At 44.5% G+C, this 22,760-nt stretch overlaps 1 protein-coding gene across 2 annotated transcripts in view; it reads right to left on the minus strand.

Moving 5' to 3' along the window:
* UBR2 (ubiquitin protein ligase E3 component n-recognin 2) overlaps nucleotides 1-22,760 on the minus strand; it is a 1,610,484-nt gene that overhangs the window by 833,265 nt on the left and 754,459 nt on the right. For both annotated transcript variants that reach the window (XM_078649714.1, XM_078649715.1), the window contains exon 26: nucleotides 5,424-5,526. In XM_078649714.1, coding sequence (XP_078505840.1) covers nucleotides 5,424-5,526 — 103 coding nt within the window. The remainder of the gene's footprint in view (nucleotides 1-5,423; nucleotides 5,527-22,760) is intronic.

Consider the following 22,760-nt stretch of genomic DNA (forward strand, 5'->3'; position numbering starts at 1 on the left):
AGCAGGTGTTCCAATAAGTATTCCCCTACTCCCTCTTAGACTTGATTTTGGGTTGAGAGGCCCACAGGACAAAACTGGTCTACGCACTATCCTCTATTGGAGGAGGATCTGGACTACCCTAAAACTCCACTCTTATCACAAGGGCTTAGAAGAAATACTCAGTCTTGTGGGTTCCCGTGAGATACCCTGGCTCAAGTATATGAAAGCTACTCTCGGAGAAACTGGGAAGACAATTTTGTGGAAGGTGATCTCCAAATCAGGCTACTGGCAGCCCAAAGATTCCTTATTGCATATCCAGGCAAGTCAGGGCCCTTTGACCAATGCCTTTATCCTAATCAAAGACTAATTAATCAGAGAGGACTTCCTGGATGAGATAGAGCCTCCCTTAGCTAGACGCCTGTATTTGGTACTTCGATATGGGATCCCACCGCTCCACTCGTTCACTGTTATGTGGGCAAAAATCACCAGGGTCGAACAATGGTGGTGCCAAGCCTGTGGTGCCCCTAAAGAAACCATAGAGCATGCCATGTTCTTCTGTCCGCCCTACATGAACAGCTGGCGTTGCTGGATATTCCCACTATGTCTGAATTTGGACATTACATAGCATAAACTTGCCCTAAGGATATTAAGAACAGACTCCAGCAAGCCACTGATTTACGCACTCAACCGCAACTTGGTGGCCATGTGGAGAGCTAGGTCAAAAATATGCGCACCACCTGAGAAGCAACCTAACGTCACTGTGCCGACTTGCCATGCATAACCCAAATACCACCACACAACCATCCCCAGCTTAACCACGGATGTTGTAAAACCAGATTGGCATTCCCTATATTCCATTTTTTTATCTCATTGATTAAATGTATTTATATTTTTAAAGCCTGAATTGCTTTTGGTAATTACGTTATATGTGTTTTTAATTACCACAGTGTCTTTTATTTATATATGGTAAGATTTCTCCTTTTTTTAATGCGCTTTTATGGCTGTTGAGCCGAAATAAATGTCTTTGAACTGTTTGTTTAAAACTCTGCATTGAATTGATGTTACTATATGTATAATTGTCAGGTAACAATGCATACAAGGGATTTCTTTTAAACACAAACTAGTTTGATTTTTAACAAACTAATTCTGAGAGTCAAAATCAGTGGCCTCAACTAAATGAATGATTGAAATTAATTGCAAAAATCACCGAGAAGTAAATCAAAAGGAACAGACAGACGGGTGTATACTTTTTCTATATGAATTTATGTGAATAAATAGCCTAGCAAGAGGGTACATAACACAGTTCACATAGACAAAAATGACTATGATTAATAGTCCTTACAATGATCTTATCTCGTATTCATTTTTGTGGAAACCCATTTCATATATTTTTACAGATGGAAATTGTCATTGAGCATTCAGTGATTAACTCCTATATAACAATGTTAGCGACAAGGGGTTATAATTGTCGATATTTTGGTATTATCTTGTATAACATCTGGAAGACCATCTTCAGGACCAGAAATTCATATGTAGACTGAAGACCCTTGAAGTAAAGACGGGTATGGACCTATGAATGAATGGCCCAAGTGGAAGGTGCAGTGCATTCTGTACCAGATAAATTAATTATTTAACAGGATTGTTGCCAATGAAGGATTACTTCTGACTGTCTTTGTGGGGTAATCACCAATAAATTATTGGTTAGTTGACACTCGCGATGTCAATTATCTATTTAGCAGTCAGCGATCGGCGTTCCGAACCGCTTGATGTGGATAATAAGGGAATAAACAATTTCCAAGAAGTGAGTACTGGCATATCCCAACAAATACGGCATAGACATTACTATGCTACAGGAGACCCATCTTAACCCACAACAACCATCCGGCCAGAAGATGGGGTACATATTGGTATTTTTCCTCTAATAACTCATTCTAGGAGGTATGCATTCTTACTCACAGTCATGTAGATTTTAGGTTAACAGCACTTTGCAGATCACACGGACAAGAGTATTGTACTGGCAGAAACGCTACACAAGAATAAACTACTGTTTCTCAACACCGATGCATCAAATGAAGATGAATCAGACTTTTTACAAGAAATATTCTGAAATAAACAGAGGTTGAAACTGTGATGTAAAAACTTTAATCTGGCCCTTGACCCTCACCTAGACCAAGCCAGCAGAACAGATTTTACAAACACAATCAACAGAAGCGCAGGAGGGAATTATCGATATGTACAAATTAATTTATATCTGGGGGCAGGGAGCAACACCCCACAGAGATAAAGTACTCATTCTATTCTTCGCTGCACAACTTCCTGTCACACATAGACTACTGACTGACATCGTGTGATGCAGGCTCCTAGGTATTTAAAATGGCATATCACCCAAAAACATCTGTCGTGCATATTCTTGATGGCCATATAAAAGAGACATGTCATCCTAAGCTAAGAGTTTTCTTAATGTAGAAAGGTAACTGTACACAAAACCTGCCACTAAACTCCAGGCCCTGTTGAGCTAGAGGCAAGTGACAGGGTTGCCTCCTGTTCCCTCTACTTCTTGTATTGGCCAGGGAGCCTTTTTCTACACAGCTACAATAAGCCCAACCGACACACAGATTTGCATTTTTGCTCTGGCTACATTTTACTCTCCATGTATGTAGGCGATATTCTTCTGTATGTACGTCACACCGATGAATCTTGCCCAATTGATTAAGGAGGTGAGTAAGTTTGGTAGATATCAGGTACAGTTATAAACAGGGAAAAGCAGAGCTTTTCCCGCTCACGAGTGGGTCTATGCCATTGAAGTTGAAGATTTGGTGGATGAGTGATTCTGTTAAATATTCGGGGTTGGTCCTTCACAGGGAAAATGAAGCGGTACTGTAAGAGGCTGGATTAGTATATGGTGCCCACTTAGATAACTGTAGCAGCCTGCACTAATCCAGACAACTATTATGGTGATTTTTGTGGTCTATAGCTACCACTCTCTAAGTGGTAGCTATAGAGATCAGCCTTCAGGCTTAATCCAAAAGGAGTGTAAAGAAGCTTGTTTTCCCAGTACTTAATCTTATGGTATGGGTTAAGTGTAAAAGAACCACACAGTGAAGGTATAAGTATATGTATTTATAATTACCACTCACTAACACAATGTATTATCTCCTACCCGGTGATACAACACAATACACAAAATCCTTGGTCAATAGAATTCATAAATAGCACAGAATACAGAGTGGTCCCCAGGAAGACCAAACCATATACTAAAATAGTGGAATGCGAATTACGACCTAATTCGAGAATGGACCCAGAAAATGTAGAATAGCTGGGGACCCAAGGAACCACCCAAGGTTAGTATCTAGGAACCCTACGGAGGTCATGTGCAGAGTGGGAACACGACTGCATGCTCAATGTTAGTCAATAGGTAAATCGTGGTTGAATTTTAACGAAGAAGGACCCTTCCCAGTGTACCATGAAGAAACCCTGTGGAAGGTGGAAAGTTGGAGAGTCACCCCATCCCTGGATACCCCAAGAACTAGGATACCTCCTTGCATACTCCAGTTCAAACCAGCTCAGAGAGCAGTTGGCTCCTGCTCTGGCGCAAAACTGTACAAAGGACAAGGTAGTATCCTTCCCACTTTCCGACCCCTCCCTGGGAGGGACCCCTGAATCGTCCCAACACTTTCCTTAGGGTACTTAAGGGCTTACCTTTGGGTGAGTCCCTAGATTCGTTGTGGGACAAGATTCAGATCAGAAACCACTTCATCTTCGACTGTCTGGGTACTCTGGACTTCGCTAGACTTCACCTTGGACAGACACTGCGACTGGGAAGACTAATGCTGCTCCTGGTCTCATCGTCCTGCAAGTCTGCTGCAACGCCCGTGCCCATGCTCCATACAGGACCCCTCCCAGGAGCTGTGGGCATCCAAGACACCTGAAGGATTTCCCTTGAAGTGAACGGGTCACTTCCCTGCATCTGCAGGCACCGCAACACAGCTGACCCGTCTGCTGATCCTGGGCTCCTACGGACTTTGAAAGGCTCAGCAACACAGGTGGTGGTTCTACAACTCCCTCGAGGCCTGTACTGTTTTTTTGCCGAGTTTGAGGCCAATATCCCTAGTCAGAACGGCTGGAACAGAATCTCTGTGCACTGGGTTGACTTGCCATTGCAAAGGCTTTTTGACTCTCTCCTCCAGAGATCTTTGGGCTCCAAGAAACTCCTACCTCAAGCATCTCTTACAGCCAAGATCTTCGCCTGTATCCCATCCTCTGCACCGTGGGCCTTCATGGTCCTGTATGGAGCACAGGCACATACGTTGCAGCAGACTTGCAGGACGACGAGACCAGGAGCATCAGGAGTCTTCCCAGTTGCAGTCTCGGTTCCCAAAACAGAGTCCAGTGAGGTCCAGAGTGCCCAGGTGGTCGAAGATGAAGTGGTTTCAGATCTGAATCTTGTCCCACGACAAATCTAAGGAGCCATCCACAGGTAAGCCCTTAAATACCATAAGGAAAGGGTTGGACACATTCAGGGGTCCCTCCCAGAGGAGGAGAGGCTGAACAGAGGGGCGGAGCACTGAGGGCATCTCGGAGGAGCCTTACAGTGCATGGAATCATACTTTGGCATTATTCTAACATGTTTGATACCAAACGTGCACAGGGTTTGTTAAACCCAGTTTAGAGTTAGCCATTGCGTAGTGACGCAAGGCCACTCTATGTATCATAACTGCAGATACACTTAAACCCAGAAAAATGGACTCCATGGATTGTAGGGGTGTCCATGGATGCAGGGGCACCCTCACACTTAGAACGGAGCACTCTGCCTTCAGGATTGAAAGGCCTGCCTCAGGGATGACTTATTGGTTTTAAGTGCAGTGACCTCAGATAGAAGGAAACATATCTGTCGTAAGTGGTGCTAGCACCAGCTTACACAGGCTGCAATGGCAGGCCTGAAGTCACATTTTGAGGGGTCTCTCATGGGTGTAATACATGCTTCAGCCGATGGGAGACCTCTGGTGTACCTATGTACTGGGTACCTTAGTACCAAATACTAGGGACTTATCAGGGTACACAGTAGCTAATCAGGGGAGTACCTAAGTACTCATCAAGTCCAATTTAGGGGAGAAGCACAGAGACGGGGGTCCTGGTTAGCAGGATTCCAGTCAGACTAGTCAGTAAAACATAATGACACCAGCAAATTGTGGGGTGACCATGAAAGCAGATCCTACTTTTCTTCACAGAGGTACCTTCAAATGAAAACATGGGAAACAAGTAGGACATGAGAACAGCGATGCTTAATAAGGGTGTTAAGAATTGTTAAACAAAAATGTGATCAGCCAATGACATATTACAATTGTTGTCGGAGTGTGATGCAAAGGCTTTCTCATGTTTTTATATTTTGGAACCTTTTACAAAAGAAAAACTAAAACGCATATTATTTAGGAGCTCAAACTTACGTGAAATCTTTTGAGTAAAGGTGAACATTATGATATTATCATCATTGGTGCTCTCAAGATGTTGTTTTTCTTCTTGGAGGGCCATACCAATCAAATGCAGAACCTATAAAAAAAAACACAGTTTTAGACAAAGTAATGATCAAGTTACTTACCTTTAACTGTGTATTCCAGTTTGATTTAGCCAGATAACCACATATTTCACATATCTCAATAGCTCCACAAGGTATTATTCAGGTAAATGTGCTTAATGAAGGCCCTGTTCAAAACTTGACACCACCTGGTTGTAACTTTGCATTAGTGTACAAGAGATTACACTCATTGTTGTTATCGATATCTTGCATGACTCAATTCCTTTTGGGCCCAAGCAGCTTATATCAATAGCTCTTAAAGTTTTCGCTATCACTTCCAAATGACAACAGCCTTAGGACAAGCACGATTTAATAACTCGATCAAAAAATACATGGTAAGATTGGACACTCATACATGTTACTTACCATCTGAAATACTCTTCCTGGAGGATTTTCTATCTAACCTCAGATTCTTCACCATGTTATATTCCGCCCAGGTGTCAAACTAGGTCGGGAAATGTTCAGTTGATTTTGTAGGCTTGTCTGCATCCTCAGATGCAGACCCCCGTCGGCAAAAAGGTCTGACCAGTGTGCAGATCTCTACATTGGGATCTTTTCAGATGTAAAAAAAGTCCATACAGAATAGGGAGGATAATGTTTTGGTGAGGAATCTGCATTTAGACAGATTATCCACCAGAAAGAGCGTTACCAAAGGAAAGTAATGTTTTATTCTGATAGATACTTCTCATCACAGATTATTCACCTTCTGAAAAGATATCAAATCCATACTTCTCCCGGTGGTGGATCTGTGGAATTGCTCAGATCAAAAAGTTCTGGAGAAAGAAACAGGCAAATAACCCATCCATACGAACCAGACCGCCAAGACAATAATGCTTCGTGAAAGGGTGCATTGGGGCCCATGTTGCAGCCTGACAGATACCCAGGACAGGTACAACACATGCTAGTGTAGTATTAGCAGCCTTGGCTCATTTGAAATGAGCTCTTAGTCCTTCAAATGGCTGTTCTAAGCTAGTGCATAGCAGATTATTATGCCGGGGGCAATTCAGTTAGAATGGTTCTTTTCTGCACTGCTTTCCCCTTCTTTGCTCTCGAGAAACCTCCAAGGAGTTGATTGTCCTCTCGATGTTCCTTTGTACAATCAATGAAGAAACAAAGGGCTCTCTTTGTTACTAAACAATAGAATATCTTCCCCACTTTCAAGGGATCAGGTGGGGGCAAAGCAGTTCAAAAGAGTGACGGCCTGCCCGACATTGAAAGGTGTTACTTCCTTCAGCAGAAATGTAGTCTAAGTCCTCAACACCAGCGTGTCTGGAAAGAATGTTGTGGAAGGCGGCTGGACTGAAAGTGTCTGCTGCACACTCACGTGACAAGCTTATGGTATTGCAACCATAACGACCATTTTCAGGGCCAAGAGATATAGTGAACAACTGTGCATTGGTTGAAAAGGATTGCACATTATAAAGGGGACAACCACATTCAAGTCGATGTGGCATCACAGAGGGCTTTGGCAGCAACAAGTGTTGTAAACCAGGTGATTTGAACAAAGAGGGCAGATCTGGCAACCTCAAAAAGCTGAATGAACGGACAAATAGATGGGTCAAGGACAACAGAAACACTTCAGATCTACTTAGCCTGTTGCCAGACACTCTGACAAACAAGTTAATTACCTTCGGTAACGATGCATCTGTAATAGACATATGTAGTTACAGTAATTACCTTTAGAATTACCCACAGGCGTCAGACTGGATCTGGAGAATTTTTCTTTAGCAATACCCCTGCACGTTGGTAGGTGGTGTCAGTCACGTTCGTCGTCAGCGTCGTGTTCGCCGGGATGATGTTGAGGTGTCTATTTAGACACCGCCCCGGCGCACTGACGTCAGTTCTGACATGACTTTCCTCGCCAGATGCGCAGAGCAATGCAAGACACTGACCACTGGTGCACAAAATCGGGCCCTGGAAAGGAGTCTCTATCCCTAGAAGTCAGTTCGCAGAACACGGAGGGTGGTTGGGGCAGTAAGGAATCTATAACTACATATGTCTCTTACAGAAGGAAAATGCTACTTACCAGTATGCATCTGTTCTTGGCATGTAAAGCTGCAGAGTTACACACTATGCATAGATGGCCACCTAGTGTTGGGCCCAGATGTTTGCAGTTTATGTTGTAGAAAAGTCTTTGGAAGTCACGGGACAGGTGACTCCTCCTTTGGATGATACTGCGCATGGGCATCGGCTCCATCCCCAGATTGTTTTTCGCCATTAGGGAAGTGATGGAGCTATACAAGAAGTAGGGATGTCCATGTGATTTGTATCTAATTAAGATAATACTGGAACAGATAAAGGTAGCCGGGGAGGCATGTGGGCGTGTGTAACTCTGCAGCTCTCCATGCCAAGAACAGATGCATACTGGTAAGTAGCATTTTCCGTTCGAGGCATATGAGCTGCAGATTACACACTATGCCTAGATTGTATAGCAGTACCGACACTTAGCGGCGACCACCAGTATCTGTTGCAGTTGTTTGAAACAGTGTTTTTAGTACAGCCTGGCTCACAGTGGCTTGTTTAGTCTGCACATCTACACAGTAATGCTTTGTGAATGTGTGCGGTGTAAGCCATGCAGCTGCTCTGCATATGTAATATAGGGGAATGTTCCCTAGAATGCCATTGAAACCCCTATCTTTCTTGTTGAATGGGCTTTTGGTGGAATTGTTAACGTACGTTTGGCTTTCTGGTATCATATTTGTATGCATTTAACAATCCATCTGGCGATCCCTGATTTTGATATGGGGTTGCCTTTATGTGGCGGTGAAAAAGACACAAAAAGTTATTTTGCTTTACGAAAAGTTTGCGTCCTTTCGATATAGTACAGTAATGCTCTTTTGACATCTAAGGTGTGTAGAGCTCTTTCTGAGACTGTTTGAGGCTGCAAGAAAAATACGGGCAGATCAACTGATTGATTTAGATGGAATGATGAAATGACTTTAGGAAGTAATTTAGGAATAGTACGAAGAACCCCTTTGTTATGAGGCATTTGATAAAAGGGTTCTTGAATGGGAAATGCTTGTAGTTCACTAACCCTTCTGAGAGAAGTAATTGCTACTACGAAGGCTAATACCCAGGTTAGGAATTGCAATCCACATTTAAGTAATTGTTCAAAGGGAGGACCCATTAATCTTGTAAGCACAATGTTCAGGTTCCACACTGGTGCCGGTGGCGTTCTGGGAGGAATGATTCTTTGAGTCCTTCCATGAAAGCTTTTATAGCTGGTACCCTAAAAAGAGATAGATGTTGTCTATTTTGTAAGTATGCTGCAATGGCAGCAAGGTGTAGTCTGATAGACGTATAGGCTAAATTACACTTTTGAAGGTGTAATAGATATCCTATGATGTGTTGAATAGACACGTCTAAGGGATTTATTTGGTTGTTTTGACAGTATATGACAAAGCGTTTCCACTTAGCAGCATAACATGCTCTAGTAGTGGGACGTCTAGCTTTTTTAATAATGTTCATGCATTCTGGAGGAAGGTTGAGGTAACCAAACTCTATGACCTCAGGAGCCAGATCGCTAGGTTGAGCTGAGTTGGGTCCGGGTGTCTGATCTCTCCATGGTTCTGTGCTAGATAGGCGTGGAGATAGATTTTGTTTTTGGTGTGGTACTACAGACATTTGCAACAGCGTGGTGTACCACGGTTGTCTGGCCCAAGTTGGAGCGACTAGAATGAGCGTCAGGGAATGCTGTTGTAGTTTGCGTACCACTAACGGAAGTAGTGGGAGAGGAGGAAAAGCGTACGCAAATAGTTTTGACCAGTTCATCCATATCGCATTGCCTTTGGACAATGGGTGTGGGTATCTGGCGGCAAAGCTTAGGCATTTTGCGTTTTCGTGGGTGGCAAAGAGGTCTATCTGAGGTTGTCCCCACATTTGAAAGAACGGATGAAGTTCCCACTCGTGGATCTGCTGTGTTTGTCGGCTTAGCAGATCTGCCATAGTGTTTTGTACTCCCGGGACGTGTTGGACTAAGAGGAAGATCTTTAGTGGTATAGCCCATCTCCATATCTGCTGTGCTAACTGAGAGAGCTGCAGAGAGTGTCCCTCCCCCTTGTTTATGTAGTACATAGCTGTCATATTGTCTGTGCGGACTCTGACAGCTTTGCCGGACACTTGAGTTTGAAATACTTTTAGGGCTAGAAACACAGCTAGAAATTCTAAGTGGTTGATGTGGAGTAGCTTTTGTTGCAGTGTCCACCTGCCTTGCATGGTGTGATGCAGTAGATGAGCTCCCCAGCCGGAGAGCGATGCGTCCGCTGTTATGACTATTTGAGGAACTGGCTCTAGAAACGGTCGCCCTTTGGAAAGGTTTTTGGTGTTCCACCATTGCAGAGAACGATGAGTCCGACCGTCTACCAACACAAGGTGTGTCAATTGACCTTGAGCCTGGTTCCATTGGCGTGCTAGGCACTCTTGAAGTGGACGCATTTGCAGTCTTGCTCATAGGGATGATGGCAAAATGCCATCATCCCTATGAGCTGCATGAACACTCGAGCTGGTAGCGAGTGTTGCAGTTTGAATTTTGTTAGGAGAGTTTGTACACTTGTTATCCTGGCTGGAGAGGGATAAGCTAGTGTTAGTTGGGTGTTTATTGTAGCGCTGCGATACTGTTGTATGTGCGAGGGTTGGAGCTGCGATTTGGTGTGATTACTGTGAATCCCAAGTCGTGAAGCAGTTGAATAGTAACGTGAGTGTGTTGCACACACTGGCTGTATGAGGTGGCTTCTATGAGCCAGTCGTCTAGATATGGGAAGACATGAATATGTTGTCTTCTTAAGTGTGCTGCTACTACTGCTAAGTAGCAACAAGGGTTTTGGCTGAAGCACAGTAGGGCTGCGCCAATAAAGTAGTAAACAAACAAAATGCCAGTACTGTGCACTAGTTGAACATTTTTTACAAGGGCAATGGGCTAAGAATAACCCATTCCCACAGACCACTCTTTCAGTCGCGAACTTGTTATCAAAATTCTATTAATTTATTTTAATTTGATTTTTCTTTTTAAGAAGAGCAAGGAAATTTTTTGAAAACAACACAATACATTTTTTTGACATCAATCAAATACATTCATTGTAAATGACAAAGAGGTGAATATCAGGTCTAAAGTTTGGGGATAATTCAGGGAAGGGGTTGGGGCAAAAAATTCCCAAAAGAGTGAAGACAGAGATTTTACACATTTAACACAAAACACTCAAGGACGTAGAATGACGACAGACAGCACAAATTGATAGTGGGGAAGGGAAAACAATTATTTTATATTATAGGCCCTGCAGCACTTCTCTTTAAATTGGCAGGTAGAACCTAATACATTCAATGAAACGATACACTAATTCCTTAATATTCATAAGCAAGACCATCAGTAATTTTTCAGTTAGCAATGCATATTTATAATCGATTGGTCTAGACAAACAAAGAAAAAAGGGTCGACGCGTTTCAAATCCCTATGAGTCAAGGGATTCTCTTCAGGACCACACAACTGAATCTGGAAGACATAAATTAAATAACATCCTGTCAGTCATCTATGAGAGCCACTCTCAACTTACATTCAGCACAACATATACTCAGCTCCTACCTGTGCTTCTTTATGTAGTCTTCACTTCCGTGAGGCTGGAAGAGAGGAATACAACTGTGTCTAGCAATGTTGACAACCTTGTTGGTACTCCTTCTAAAGTGGTTCGTGAATACAAGTTACTTACTTGTGAGTCGGTCGGGCGTTCCCTATTTAGTCCACTGTTCTTCAGGACTCCATTGTCATCGTGTCAATGTTTTACTGGGTTCTTTTTATTATCTGTAACAGGAAAAACGGTTTATTGACAAACTTGCTGCGGGTGCACTTTAATTTATGCCACATCTTGTCGAAAGAGCAATGTAAGATTCTCCGCATTATCGTCTCGCTCTTAATTTGCTTTTTGCCATTACGGGAGCGGTATGTGAGCGTACTGTATTTACGTAGAGATTGAGCTGACCGGAGGTCGTGCTTGATTGTATGCCTCAGTCAAATTGATTCTACAATCTAGTTCGCTCGTTTACGATCTCCACTCACCAGTTTAGATCACAATACTGCAGCAATTCAAATGCGCGATTAGTTGTTAAAGTTACCTTGAAGATTTTCGGTATCCTCCTCAGTGCGTCTCCTCCATGAATGCAGACGCCGTAAGCCAGTTCCGGGTTAGCACGTTTAAATCACTTCCGGATTTCTGGTGCAGTCTGATATGACAGCTGGGATTTGTAGTTTATACCGATTCGACGCAGTTGTGCTTGATCTTGCAGATTTGACGGATTGGAGGGTCTGAAGGCATGATAATATTCAGATGCTTGAATCTGACGTGTCGACGTATTTGATTAGTTTCATTTCTTTCTCATACATAGGCAATTGGCTTGTTGCCAAAAGGTCGGTGTCATCCATGATGTTCCATTTCAGTGCTTCACATGGATTTGTTTGTGATAAAAAGTGTATGACCTATGTGTAACATGTACGGTGGTAATGCATTACGTTTAGAAAATGGATCCTGGAGTGACTAAGGGTTCGCATGAGATGTGACCTCCTACTTGAGAAGGTGGTTTTTAGAAATTCAAAGATTATACAATTCAGACATCTCATTTAGGCCTTGAATGGTAGTGTTAAATTTCAAAATTAACATCGCTTCTCGCTGTCTCAATTTGGCCTCTAGATCACCACCTCTTGGGTCTGGTTCAATCTTCGATATTATTGTCCATCTAAAATCGTTTTCTCCATGAGACTCATCAATCCAATGTTGTACCAGGGGGGCCGTAAATATTTTCTTTTTTATCCTGGATTTATGTTGTGACATCCTTTGCCTAGCTTCCTGATTAGTTTTCCCACTATAAAGTTTGTTACATGGGCAGATTATTCCATACACGAGATTACGCGTTTTACAGTTTGTAAATTTATCATGCTTCCATGATATGCCTTCATGTTGGAACAAATCACCTTCGATATTGGAACTACAGCACAGACATGTCCCACATTTCCTATTTCCAGTAATTGGAGGGAGATTGACATAATCCCGTAGAGTGGGTGCTTTTACTTTAGGAACAGCTGCACGGACAATTTGGTTGGCAATACTTTTATCCTTTTGAAAGGCAAACAGTGGTACCTCTTTAAACTGGTCATCAAGATCTTTCAATAAATGCCAGTTTTGGTGGATAGTTTTTTTCAAGAAATTTGAGGATGGACAAAAAGTTGAAACGCAAACCGTTCGTTTTAGTTGTTTCTTTTCCTTCTTTTTGAGCAGTTCTTCCCGTGGGGTCCACCACGCTCGTTTGATGGCTTGCTTCAATAATTTCGCCGGGTAGCCTCGGTCAATTAATCTTTCTTTCAACGTGTTGGCATGATTCATGTATTCGTCCTTAAAGGAGCAGTTTCTCCGGATGCGGAGGAACTGTCCCATAGGTAGGTTTTGTCTTAGGCTCCTCGGGTGATTACTTGAAAAGTCTAGTGCTTTATTTCGATCCGATTTTTTCTTGTACAAAGTAGTCACCAATTGACCATTGGAGCAATAGACTTCAACGTCAAGGAAAGAGAGTCGAGTGTTGGATGTTTGAAGGCTAAATTTAATGTCTCTCATCCTATTATCCAGCCACTCATGAAATTCCGCAAGCTGTTCTGGGTTACCAGACCATGTGAAAAAGACATCAATGAACCAGACCCATCCTCCGATCCATTGATGGAAGGGGTTATTGCTGTAAATGAAGGTGTCCTCATATTGGCTCATGAACAAAATAGCCAGCTCTGGGGCAAATGGACAGCCCATGGCGACTCCTTTTATTTGAAAATAAAAATCGTCCTTGAACTTGAAATAATTTTTAGTCAAAGCCATTTTGGCTAAATCCAGTATGAATTCAGTAGGTATTTTAGTTGGCCTTTCCCGTTTATTCAAAAAGAGTTCGAACACCTCTAAGGCTTGGTCTTGAGGGATTTGAGTGTACAATGAAACAATATCCATACTGACCAGAAGGTCTTGGTTCTCATTGAATGGAAGTTGGTGTAATTTATTTAGGAAATCCGTAGTATCTTGGAGAAACGATTTTACTGTAACTGTGAAAGGTTTCAAGAAAAAATCGATGAATTTAGAAACTGGTTCAAATAATGAGTCGCAACCTGAAATAATAGGTCTACCTGGTGGTGCTCGCTCATTCTTATGTACTTTGGGAAGTACATAGAAGAGCGGTGTTCGTGGGTGTTTATTGACTAGATAATTGTACTCATGTTTCCCAAGGAATCCTTGTTCCAAGCCTCTATTCAAAATTTTTGATAATTCATTTTGAAGTTCAATAGTGGGATCAGTGTTGATTTTCCGGTAGCATTCTTTGTCTGCCAGTTGTCTAGTCGCTTCTGCTACATACTCAGTTGTTCCCCAGATGACAATGGAACCGCCTTTATCGGCTTGTTTAACGATGATGTTTGTATCGTTTTTGATGGACAACAAGGCTTGTTTCTGATCTCGAGATAAATTTGATTTGACAAATCCATTATTCTTTTTCTCTTCGGCTGAAATAGCAGATAATACTGTCTTTTCAAAATAGATGACCTCCTTGGGAACTTTATGGGTGGGCGGGCAAAAGCCCGATTTTTTTCTAAGTCCAGTGGTTTCCGTTTGTGAAGGCATTTCTTTGTCTGAGAAGAAAGTAATTAGTCGGATCTTTCTACAAAATTCGATAAGTTCTAGTTTTAATCGGACAAAGTCAGTAGGTTTTGACGGAACAAAAGTGAGCACCTTTTCCAAAACGCTTATTTCACTTGGGGTGAGGAGTCTATTAGAAAGATTGTAAAGCTATCCCTTATTATCACTCCTTGCCCACGATTGGAAAAAGGCACTCACTATGAATTTGCCTGTTAAAGTAAAACAATGTCTTTGCATCTTTTCAGATACAAAGAATAAACAGCCCTGATGATAGACCAGTGACTTTGTGCCTGGTTCTTGAAACGCGTCGGCAGTCTTTCTTGGGTGGAATAAATTGTCAACTTCACGACACTAGGACCGGCTGGTCCAGTATTTAAGCGTTTACAAGCTATTAAGTTGCTTATACCCCCTTGGAAATCATTTGTCTTCATGTTTTTTATCGTAATATTTTTTGGTTGTGATGTAATTATAATTTTTTGTAATGTTTGATGCAGAAACGTTTTTTAGTGTGTAAATAATGTTTGTTTTTTGATGTATGTACAAAGTGTATTTAGTCTTGTAAATATTCCAATACGTAGTCCTTTATTCTGTTATGATTTTTTGAAAATTTGAAAAAAAGCATAAAATGATAGACACTGAGTAATGCTGTCCAAGGGTGGTTACAATAAACTGGTTTCTTACCCTTCTTGAATATTGAATGAGTAATTGTGGTGTGGGCACTGTGTGTTTTTGCAATTTAAATATAAGGTCTAGCCCCCAATACGTGTTTATGGACATATCCCCTTTTGGTTCTCAATAATCACTTCTTTAAGCATTGTTAAAATGGATGAGGACCTTTGTGCATTATCAAAGGTATCCATTAGGAAGTCTTCCTCTACAGGGTCTACCCCATGATATTGTGCAGCCCTGTGGATTAATTCATTAAACCCTATAGTGTCTTCTGGTGGGGAAGGCCTTGGGGGGTATAAGTCATCCTGAGGGACATTTGGGACATCTGGGGTGGCATAATCATCCCACGGGTCAGGGGATCCTGTAGGAGTGGCTGGATCAGGTATGTTACCCCCCCATATCATCAGAGCTATCATCCCTGTTGTGATCATCTGGTATGATAGAGGATGCTGGGAAATGCTGTGGTATGGGAGGATGTGGTGAAGGTATAGGTGAAAGAGAAGGGGAAGGCAGTCTTAAGGGAGAGGTTGCCATGTCCTTCTTCTTTGAATGTGGAGCTGGAGCTGGTGTGTCCAGTGGTCGCTTTTTTGAAGCCAAAATTAAGTGTCCAGTGATTGGATCCTTGAGTCTTTTGAGCAGGGTCTGGATAGGGTAAATCCTCTGCAGGAGGTCGATCCTTTGGTGCGGAGGAAGGTTTGGGCACCGAAGCGGCTTGTTTTGGTTTTTTGACAATGTCTTTCACCGGGGAAGCAGGAGTCTTTTTCGACTCCGAAGCTTTTTTGGGTTCCGAGGATTTTTTCGGTTCCGGTATGGTTTTTGGAACTGATGGTTTTTTCGGATCCGATGGTTTCTTCGGTTCCGGTGGTTTTTTGGAATCCGAAGCGGGTTTGCTTGGTTCCGACCTGGGTTTTGGTGCCGAAGGAGAAGTGGTGTGTTTCGGAGCCGATGGTATAGATGTAGGTGTAGTCGGTGCCGTTATCTTTTTCGGTGCCGGTAGATGTGCGCCGGCACCGTGTGAAGGTCGACTCGAGCCTGAGTCGCCTGAAGGCTTAATTGGCTTCTTAGCCGGGCCCGAAGGTGGGGCAGTAGTAGCAGTGTCTCGGTGTGCACCCGAGTCCGAGGGTGTGACTGGGGCCTTCTTTGAGTGTGTCGAGGAAGGGTCTAGGTCGACGGTCTTACTTATGACCCGCTGCGCTGGAGTGATGTCCTCGACATCGGAATCTTCTGCCTCAGAGCTGCTGTCGACGTCGTGTTGTTCTGGAACGTTGATACCTTCTTCGAAGATGTCGTCCGGAATCGCAGCTGAAGATCTTTGAGCCATTGTTCTCCTCGCTCTTCGGTCCCGGATAGTCTTTTTGGAGCGGAAAGAGGCACAAGCTGAACAGTCTTTCGCCCCATGCTCCGGAGAGAGGCAGAGGTTACACACTTCATGAAGGTTGGTGTGGGGAAACTTTGACCCACATTGAGGACACTTTTTAAATGGCGTCCTTTCAATGAGCTGGAGTCGAGGCCTAGCTAGGCCCGAAGCCCGTCGACGACAACCGGAATGGAGATCCTCAATGTTGAAGAGTAGCGTTGACTGGAAAAGTGTTCAAAACTAAGTTTTGTAAGTTGGTGAGGATTGCGCGCCGAAGGAATCGGTTCCAACACGGAGCGCTGGAAACACATCCGAGCCCGGTGGCGAAAAAAAACAATCTGGGGATGGAGCCGATGCCCATGCGCAGTATCATCCAAAGGAGGAGTCACCTATCCCGTGACTTCCAAAGACTTTTCTACAACAAAACAAACTGCAAACATCCGGGCCCAACGCTAGGTGGCCATCTATGCATAGTGTGTAATCTGCAGCTCATATGCCTCGAACACATTGTTACCGAAAGGTAAGTAACTTGTTAATCTGAAAGAGACTGTAGTTAGATTCCTTACCTTTAGAATAGATACAACAGCAATGCCAATCCCGGAGGTGGGTCTGCAAACCAAGTTCACATCAGAAAGTCCTAGATAACAGAAAGGCCAAAATAGCCGTCTCTCCGAACTTGGCTGTCAAGGCAATAATGTTTGGTGAAAGTGTGCAGAGATGCCCAAGTGGCTGACTGACAGGTGTCAAGGAGTGCGACTCTACGCCCAAGGCAGTAGTAGTTGCCGTTGCCCTGGTGGAGTGGGCACGCAGTCCCACTGGAACTTCCTTGGTTGCCAAGGAATAGCAGATTATAATGCAACCCATCGAGAGATGGTACGTTTCTGCACAGCCCAACCTTTATAGGCCCGGAAATATCCAACAAAGAGTTGATCGTCCACCCGGAAATCTTTTGTGCAGTCGAGATAGAAAGAGAGTGCTCGTCTTGGGTCTAGATGGTGGAGTCTCTCCTCCTTCTTCGAAGGGTGCGGATGAGGGAAGTAGGTGGGCAAAGTGATGGTCTGTCTAATATGGAAAGAGGTAACCACTTTGCGAAGAAAAGAGGGCCTTTTGTGAAGAACTACTATGTCTGATGAACAGCAAGAAAATTAGGTTTTGAAGACAAATCCTGAAGCTCACTCACCCTGCGAGTGATGGCAATAAGGAAGGCTGTCTTTAGAGTAAGGAGCCTGAAAGGACAGGTGTGAAGAGGCTCGAAGGGAGCATACATAAGATAGGTTAAAACCAGGTTCAAGTCCCACTGGGGCATTATGAAAGGAGAAGGAGGAAAGAGGTGAATAATGTCCCTAAGAAATCTATTTACAATAGGGGACTTGAAAAGAGAAGGCTGATCAGGAAGGTGAAGAAAGGCAGATATGGCCGAAAGCTAGCCATTAAGAGTGCCCAGGGCAGAGCCCTACTGGGCCAAAGAAAGTATATACATGAGAACCTCCGAAAGAGGGGTAGAAAGGGGATTCACAGCCTTTGCTATGCACCATGCCATAGACTTGTTCCATCTGCAGGCATATACCGTTTTATTGGAGGGACTACTGGCTGCCAAGATGACGTTACAGACTTCAAGAAGAAGGTCAAAAGCTGACAACTGTTGCTGCTCAATCTCCACGCAAGGAGGTGGAGGCTGGACAGGTTCGGGTGGAGAACTGTCCCCTGATGCTGCAACAGAAGATCCTCCCGAAGGGGTACCAGATTCTTTGTGCCCAGTCCTGAGCCACAAGAATGACTTGAGCCTGGTGCAGCTTGATCTTCTTCAGCACTCTGGGCAGAAGTGGTACAGGTGGAAAGGCGTGCAGGAGGCCGCAGTTCCACCGCGACAAAAAGCGTCACCGAGCGAGTGCCGCCTTAGAAATTCCAACGTGCAGAATTGCCGACATTGAGCGTTCTCTTCGGTGGCGAACAGATCTAATCAAGGCTCTCCCCACTGCTGAAAGAGACCTTGCACCACGTCAGAGTGAAGACGCCATTCGTGATCCACCAGGCACCGGCGGCTAAGTTCGTCCACTCTGGCATTCAGAGAACCTGCCAGGTGCTGAACCACCAGGGACATGCCCTGATGTTCCAACCATGTCCTGCGACGAAGAACGTCTTGACGTAGCGTCCACGAACCCACCCTGTCCTGCTTGTTGTAGTACCACACGGCGGTGGTGTTGTCTGGGAACACCTGCACTACTTTCCCTTAGAGAGAGGGAAGGAATGCCTTCAGTGGCAGACGAATCGCCCAGAGCTCCAGCAGGTTGATATGGCGCCCTGACTCCGCCAGAAACCAGAAGCCTCTGATCTCCACCTCTCCCAAATGGCCGCCACATCCCAGGAGTGACGCATCTGTCACCAATGTGAAGTCTGGTTTGGGAAGGGAGAGGGATCTGCCTCCGACCCAAACTTGGTTCGTTAGCCACCACTGCAGTTGATGGGCAGTCCCCTCCAAGATCTGGACGTAGTCGGAAAGATTCCCCTGATGCTGCGCCCACTAGAACTTCAGGTCACACTGCAGAGCCCGCATATGCCATCTGGCATGATCCACCAGCAGGATGCAGGAGACCATGAGGCCCAGCAGCCTCTGTCATTCTCATTCTCAGGGTGCTGCACCAAGTTACAAACTTGTCCCAATTTTGTAGATAGTTACCTGGGCACCAGAATAACATCAATGACTTCAGGAAAAAGATGGGGATGAGACTAGCTGCTGCCGCTCAATCTCCATGCAAAAAGTTGCAGAGTGTGGAGACCTAGTTTCAAGGCCCTGCCCTGTTGCTGTGCCAGTAGATCCTCACAAAGCAGCAGCTGAAACGAAAGACTGGGCATATCTCTGGCTTTAGGTCCTACGACACTTGTGGGAGCTGCGTCTGCAGCCATGTAAGGACTAGAGAGCCTGCTGGCCATCATGGCTGGGTGGAAATGGACACAGCTGTCAGCCCCTACCGTAAGCATGGAAGGAGCAGAAGGCAGATTGGGCTGTTGTGGGGCAGTGGTGGCCAAACTGTCATCGAAGTGCTCTATCGGTGAATCTGCCATATTGCCAATCAGGCGAGTGCCACTAAAGGGCATGTCGATAAAGGATACCTGGACATCCCTGAAGAAGCCATTAGACCTCAGCAAGGCATGTCGGCGGAGCGCAACCAACAAAGCAATTGTTCTACCCAGCGAGTCTGTCAAATCCAGCCCACAGCATATGGTGAACTTTGCTGCATCCATGCCATTGGCAATAGCCTAGGTCAGGATGTCTCAGGCTTCATCCGAGACCATGGGAACCACTTGTGCGACCAAAATCCAAATAGTATGGGTATACCAGCCCAAAAGGCATACACTGTTCCCTGACCGCAATCCTAGGCTGGTGGTGTTGTGAACGTATCTAGGACCCTATTTTAAATATTCCCGATTCATGCCCTTATGTGGTCATAACAAATAATATCCTTATAAAGGCATAAGAATCATATCTATATTCAGTCATAGCCAATGCAGTCCAAATACGGCAAGGCTACTCCCATAGACTCCTAGAAAGTACAACGCGTTCTTCAAACAAACCAAGCCTCCAGCAGCCCGGGAAATCCCCCTGCTTTTGTTTTGATTTGCACAAGAACTCCTGGAGCCCAGAAAGAACTGTAAGTTCTTAGTGACGTCTTATGTCCAACCTTACGTCAAACTCGGCACCTTTCAGGTATATATATATATACCAACATTGCCTTAAGCAAACACACGGTGGGTTTGGAGCAGAGCGGCTATCTACTTGCCCAAAGCCCAGCTGATGTGAGAGCCGAAGGAAGCCGACCCTCCCATTGACGCACTGAGAGAGACGCTGTCTTTTTTCTTGCCGAGAAATCCAGCCCCAGTGTTTCCAGTCACCCTTGCGGGTTTCTGGGAGATCGAGTCCTGAGAACGAGATACAAGACCTCCTTCATTCTATACCCAAGGTACGGAGCTGATTAGATCCTTAGAGAATTCTTGATTCAGATTCTTGGCAAAAACGAACTTAACTTAAACTGCAGCTCACTTACTCCTTCCCACGTACTAGGCTTAGGTTAGGTACACCGGGGTAGGCATATCTTAGAAGCACCAGTTGAGTACGTTTAGTCAATGATTTTATGTATGTATATATTTTATCCATTTTAAGTATCATATGGCTCAGAAACCATATCAATGCTTTTACAGTATTATTTCATAATAATCCTTTTACTGTACGCACTTTACTTTATGACAAGTATTGCAATTACGGCAATTCACTTCTCTTGCACGAGAAATAGGACTGCTCAATAAATAACTTTTATTGAAAACGCCCGTCTCTCTATTTCTCTGCACTCTGGTGAAACTAAGCATGCACGATTGACTGAGTGAAATAGCTGTCTATTGTTTTCACACGACTCTGGAGATATACTCCTTATTCTGGGGGGAGCAAAGTTGTCATGTTTATGCGGTTGTCAGAAGCTAATCCCTTCTTGTCTATTCAGGGAAGTTAACACCTCCTTGTTTACTCGAGAAAGTTTCTTGTGACCTCTGAGCTAGCTGGCATTCATAATTAAGTCTAACATATTCAATAGAGACCTAGTCGACCTCAGTCCTACGTCTAAACTATCGTTTGTGTTATTCCAATGCGCAGAGCCTATTGGGAATATAGGAACTACATTACAGTGGAAGAGAAAATCTTCTTGTCAAAGGTGTCCAGCCTCTTGGATTCCCTATCCAGTAGTGTGATAGGGAATAACTTTGGACTTAAAGGCCTGCATGACCAGGTTCTAATGAGTAGGCTGCTGGGTGAGGAAGGCTGGATCACTAGGAGCAAGTCAGTGAGAGCAGGCAACCACCCTGTTCATAGGAGCGCCTATACAGGGCTTGGCCTAGGCACCAAGCAGACCATCAGTAAGAACTTCAATAAAGAGGCGATGAGGTCCCATGGAGGGTAACTTGGACTGAAGCACCTCTGTCAAGACGATGGTCTGGACTGCCACCAAGGACAGGAGGAGGTCCAGGACCTTAGCTGGTCTCTGCACCACCATGGCAAATGATGCCCCTTCCTCCGTAACCCCAATAGGAGAGACCAGGCTAGTGTCTGGCGAGTTGCACAGACAACGGGCAGCCGCCAGTTCCTCCTACCAGTTCTCCTCGGCCAAGGGCTCCTCATGAGGTCAAGATAACCATAAGGATGTTCATATCTGCCACAATTGTATTTTTGGCAGGACTTGTCAAAATATGGGGTCACTGTCTCTAATCCGGAGGGTATTAGGAATGATGATAGTGTTGGTAGTGCAGGGAATGGCTCCACTGGACCGGACTCCGGTAAAGGTTGTGGATTTGCGACTGGAGTCTGTTCGCAACTAGGAACCTATCCAAAGGGCTCGACTGGTGCTGAGGGCGAACCCACTAACAAGAATACAGTTGGGGAACTTTCAGAACCCATGGGGCTCAAAGGCACTCCAGAGAGGTTAGCTCATCCAAATTTGAGGAGCTTGACCTAATAAAACTCTTAACTAGGCTGGGGTAGCTTTGTCTCCAGGAAAATCGTGGAGAAGCGGCGTGGAGTGGACCCATACTCAGGCTCCACAGGTTAAGTGTGGGAGCAGGGCCTAGAATTGTGGCGTAATTCTTGCGCCTCATCTGATGACTTGGACCAGCACAGTGAAATTGAAGAATGCTTCAACTTCTTGGCCTTCTTTACTTCTTATGGGTCTTACTGTCGCGATCATGTTTAATAAAGTGCAGGTTATGGGCCGATCCTTTCTAAACTACAAGTCCCAGAAGTCCAAGGGACTTAGCAAAGCAATCAGGAAAGCCTTCAATAGGCCCACCCTCTATATAATCAGTTCCGGGGCAAGGGGCCGGCGGTTGACAATCTGGTCCGTTCTTCGAGAAGTAGCGGACGTTTTCCTTCCGCTAGGATTAGGATTCGTAATTTCCTTTTGCCGCGTATGCAGAGAGGACTTCAAAAGACCCCGGCAATTCCTGACCGAAGTATTTGTCTCTGTTTTCGCGCTCCGCTTCCCGCCCGCAGGAGGATTCCAGTCATCGCGGTGGTGCAAATGCCTTGCAGGACTCTCGTAACCTTGCTGGTTAACGTGTTCAGCTGTGCTCATTAACCCGCCATACTTCAGGGCGCCGATTGGAGCTGCGTTGCTTGAGAATAAACTCCCATTCACCTGGCTAGGAGAGTTCAGGTACTTTGTTTTTGGTCTTGTCCGATACCTTCAGGAAGCGCTTCCTAGGGATATTCGTTTTCTGCTGGTGTACATTTCTGACACTACATACTTTATTTTCTACTTTCTTCATCGGATCATTTTTGCAGACTGTGCATGTTTGGTTCGATCTCTGGTGAAGACAACCAGGAGAAGGAACTTGGTATCCATATGCTTTGTTACGGTCCTGTTCTATTGCCAACTTGATTCCGTTTAGTTCCACTATTCAAACAGTGCAGAAACAGTTTTGAGATAGAGATTTTGACCAGTTGGTTCAAAGGGATCCTGTGATTCTGGCAGTAGTTTATCCTTTCCCCCCAACG

This window comes from Lissotriton helveticus, chromosome 6 (assembly GCF_964261635.1).
Source record: "Lissotriton helveticus chromosome 6, aLisHel1.1, whole genome shotgun sequence".
In the NCBI taxonomy this organism is placed as follows: Eukaryota; Metazoa; Chordata; class Amphibia; order Caudata; family Salamandridae; genus Lissotriton; species Lissotriton helveticus.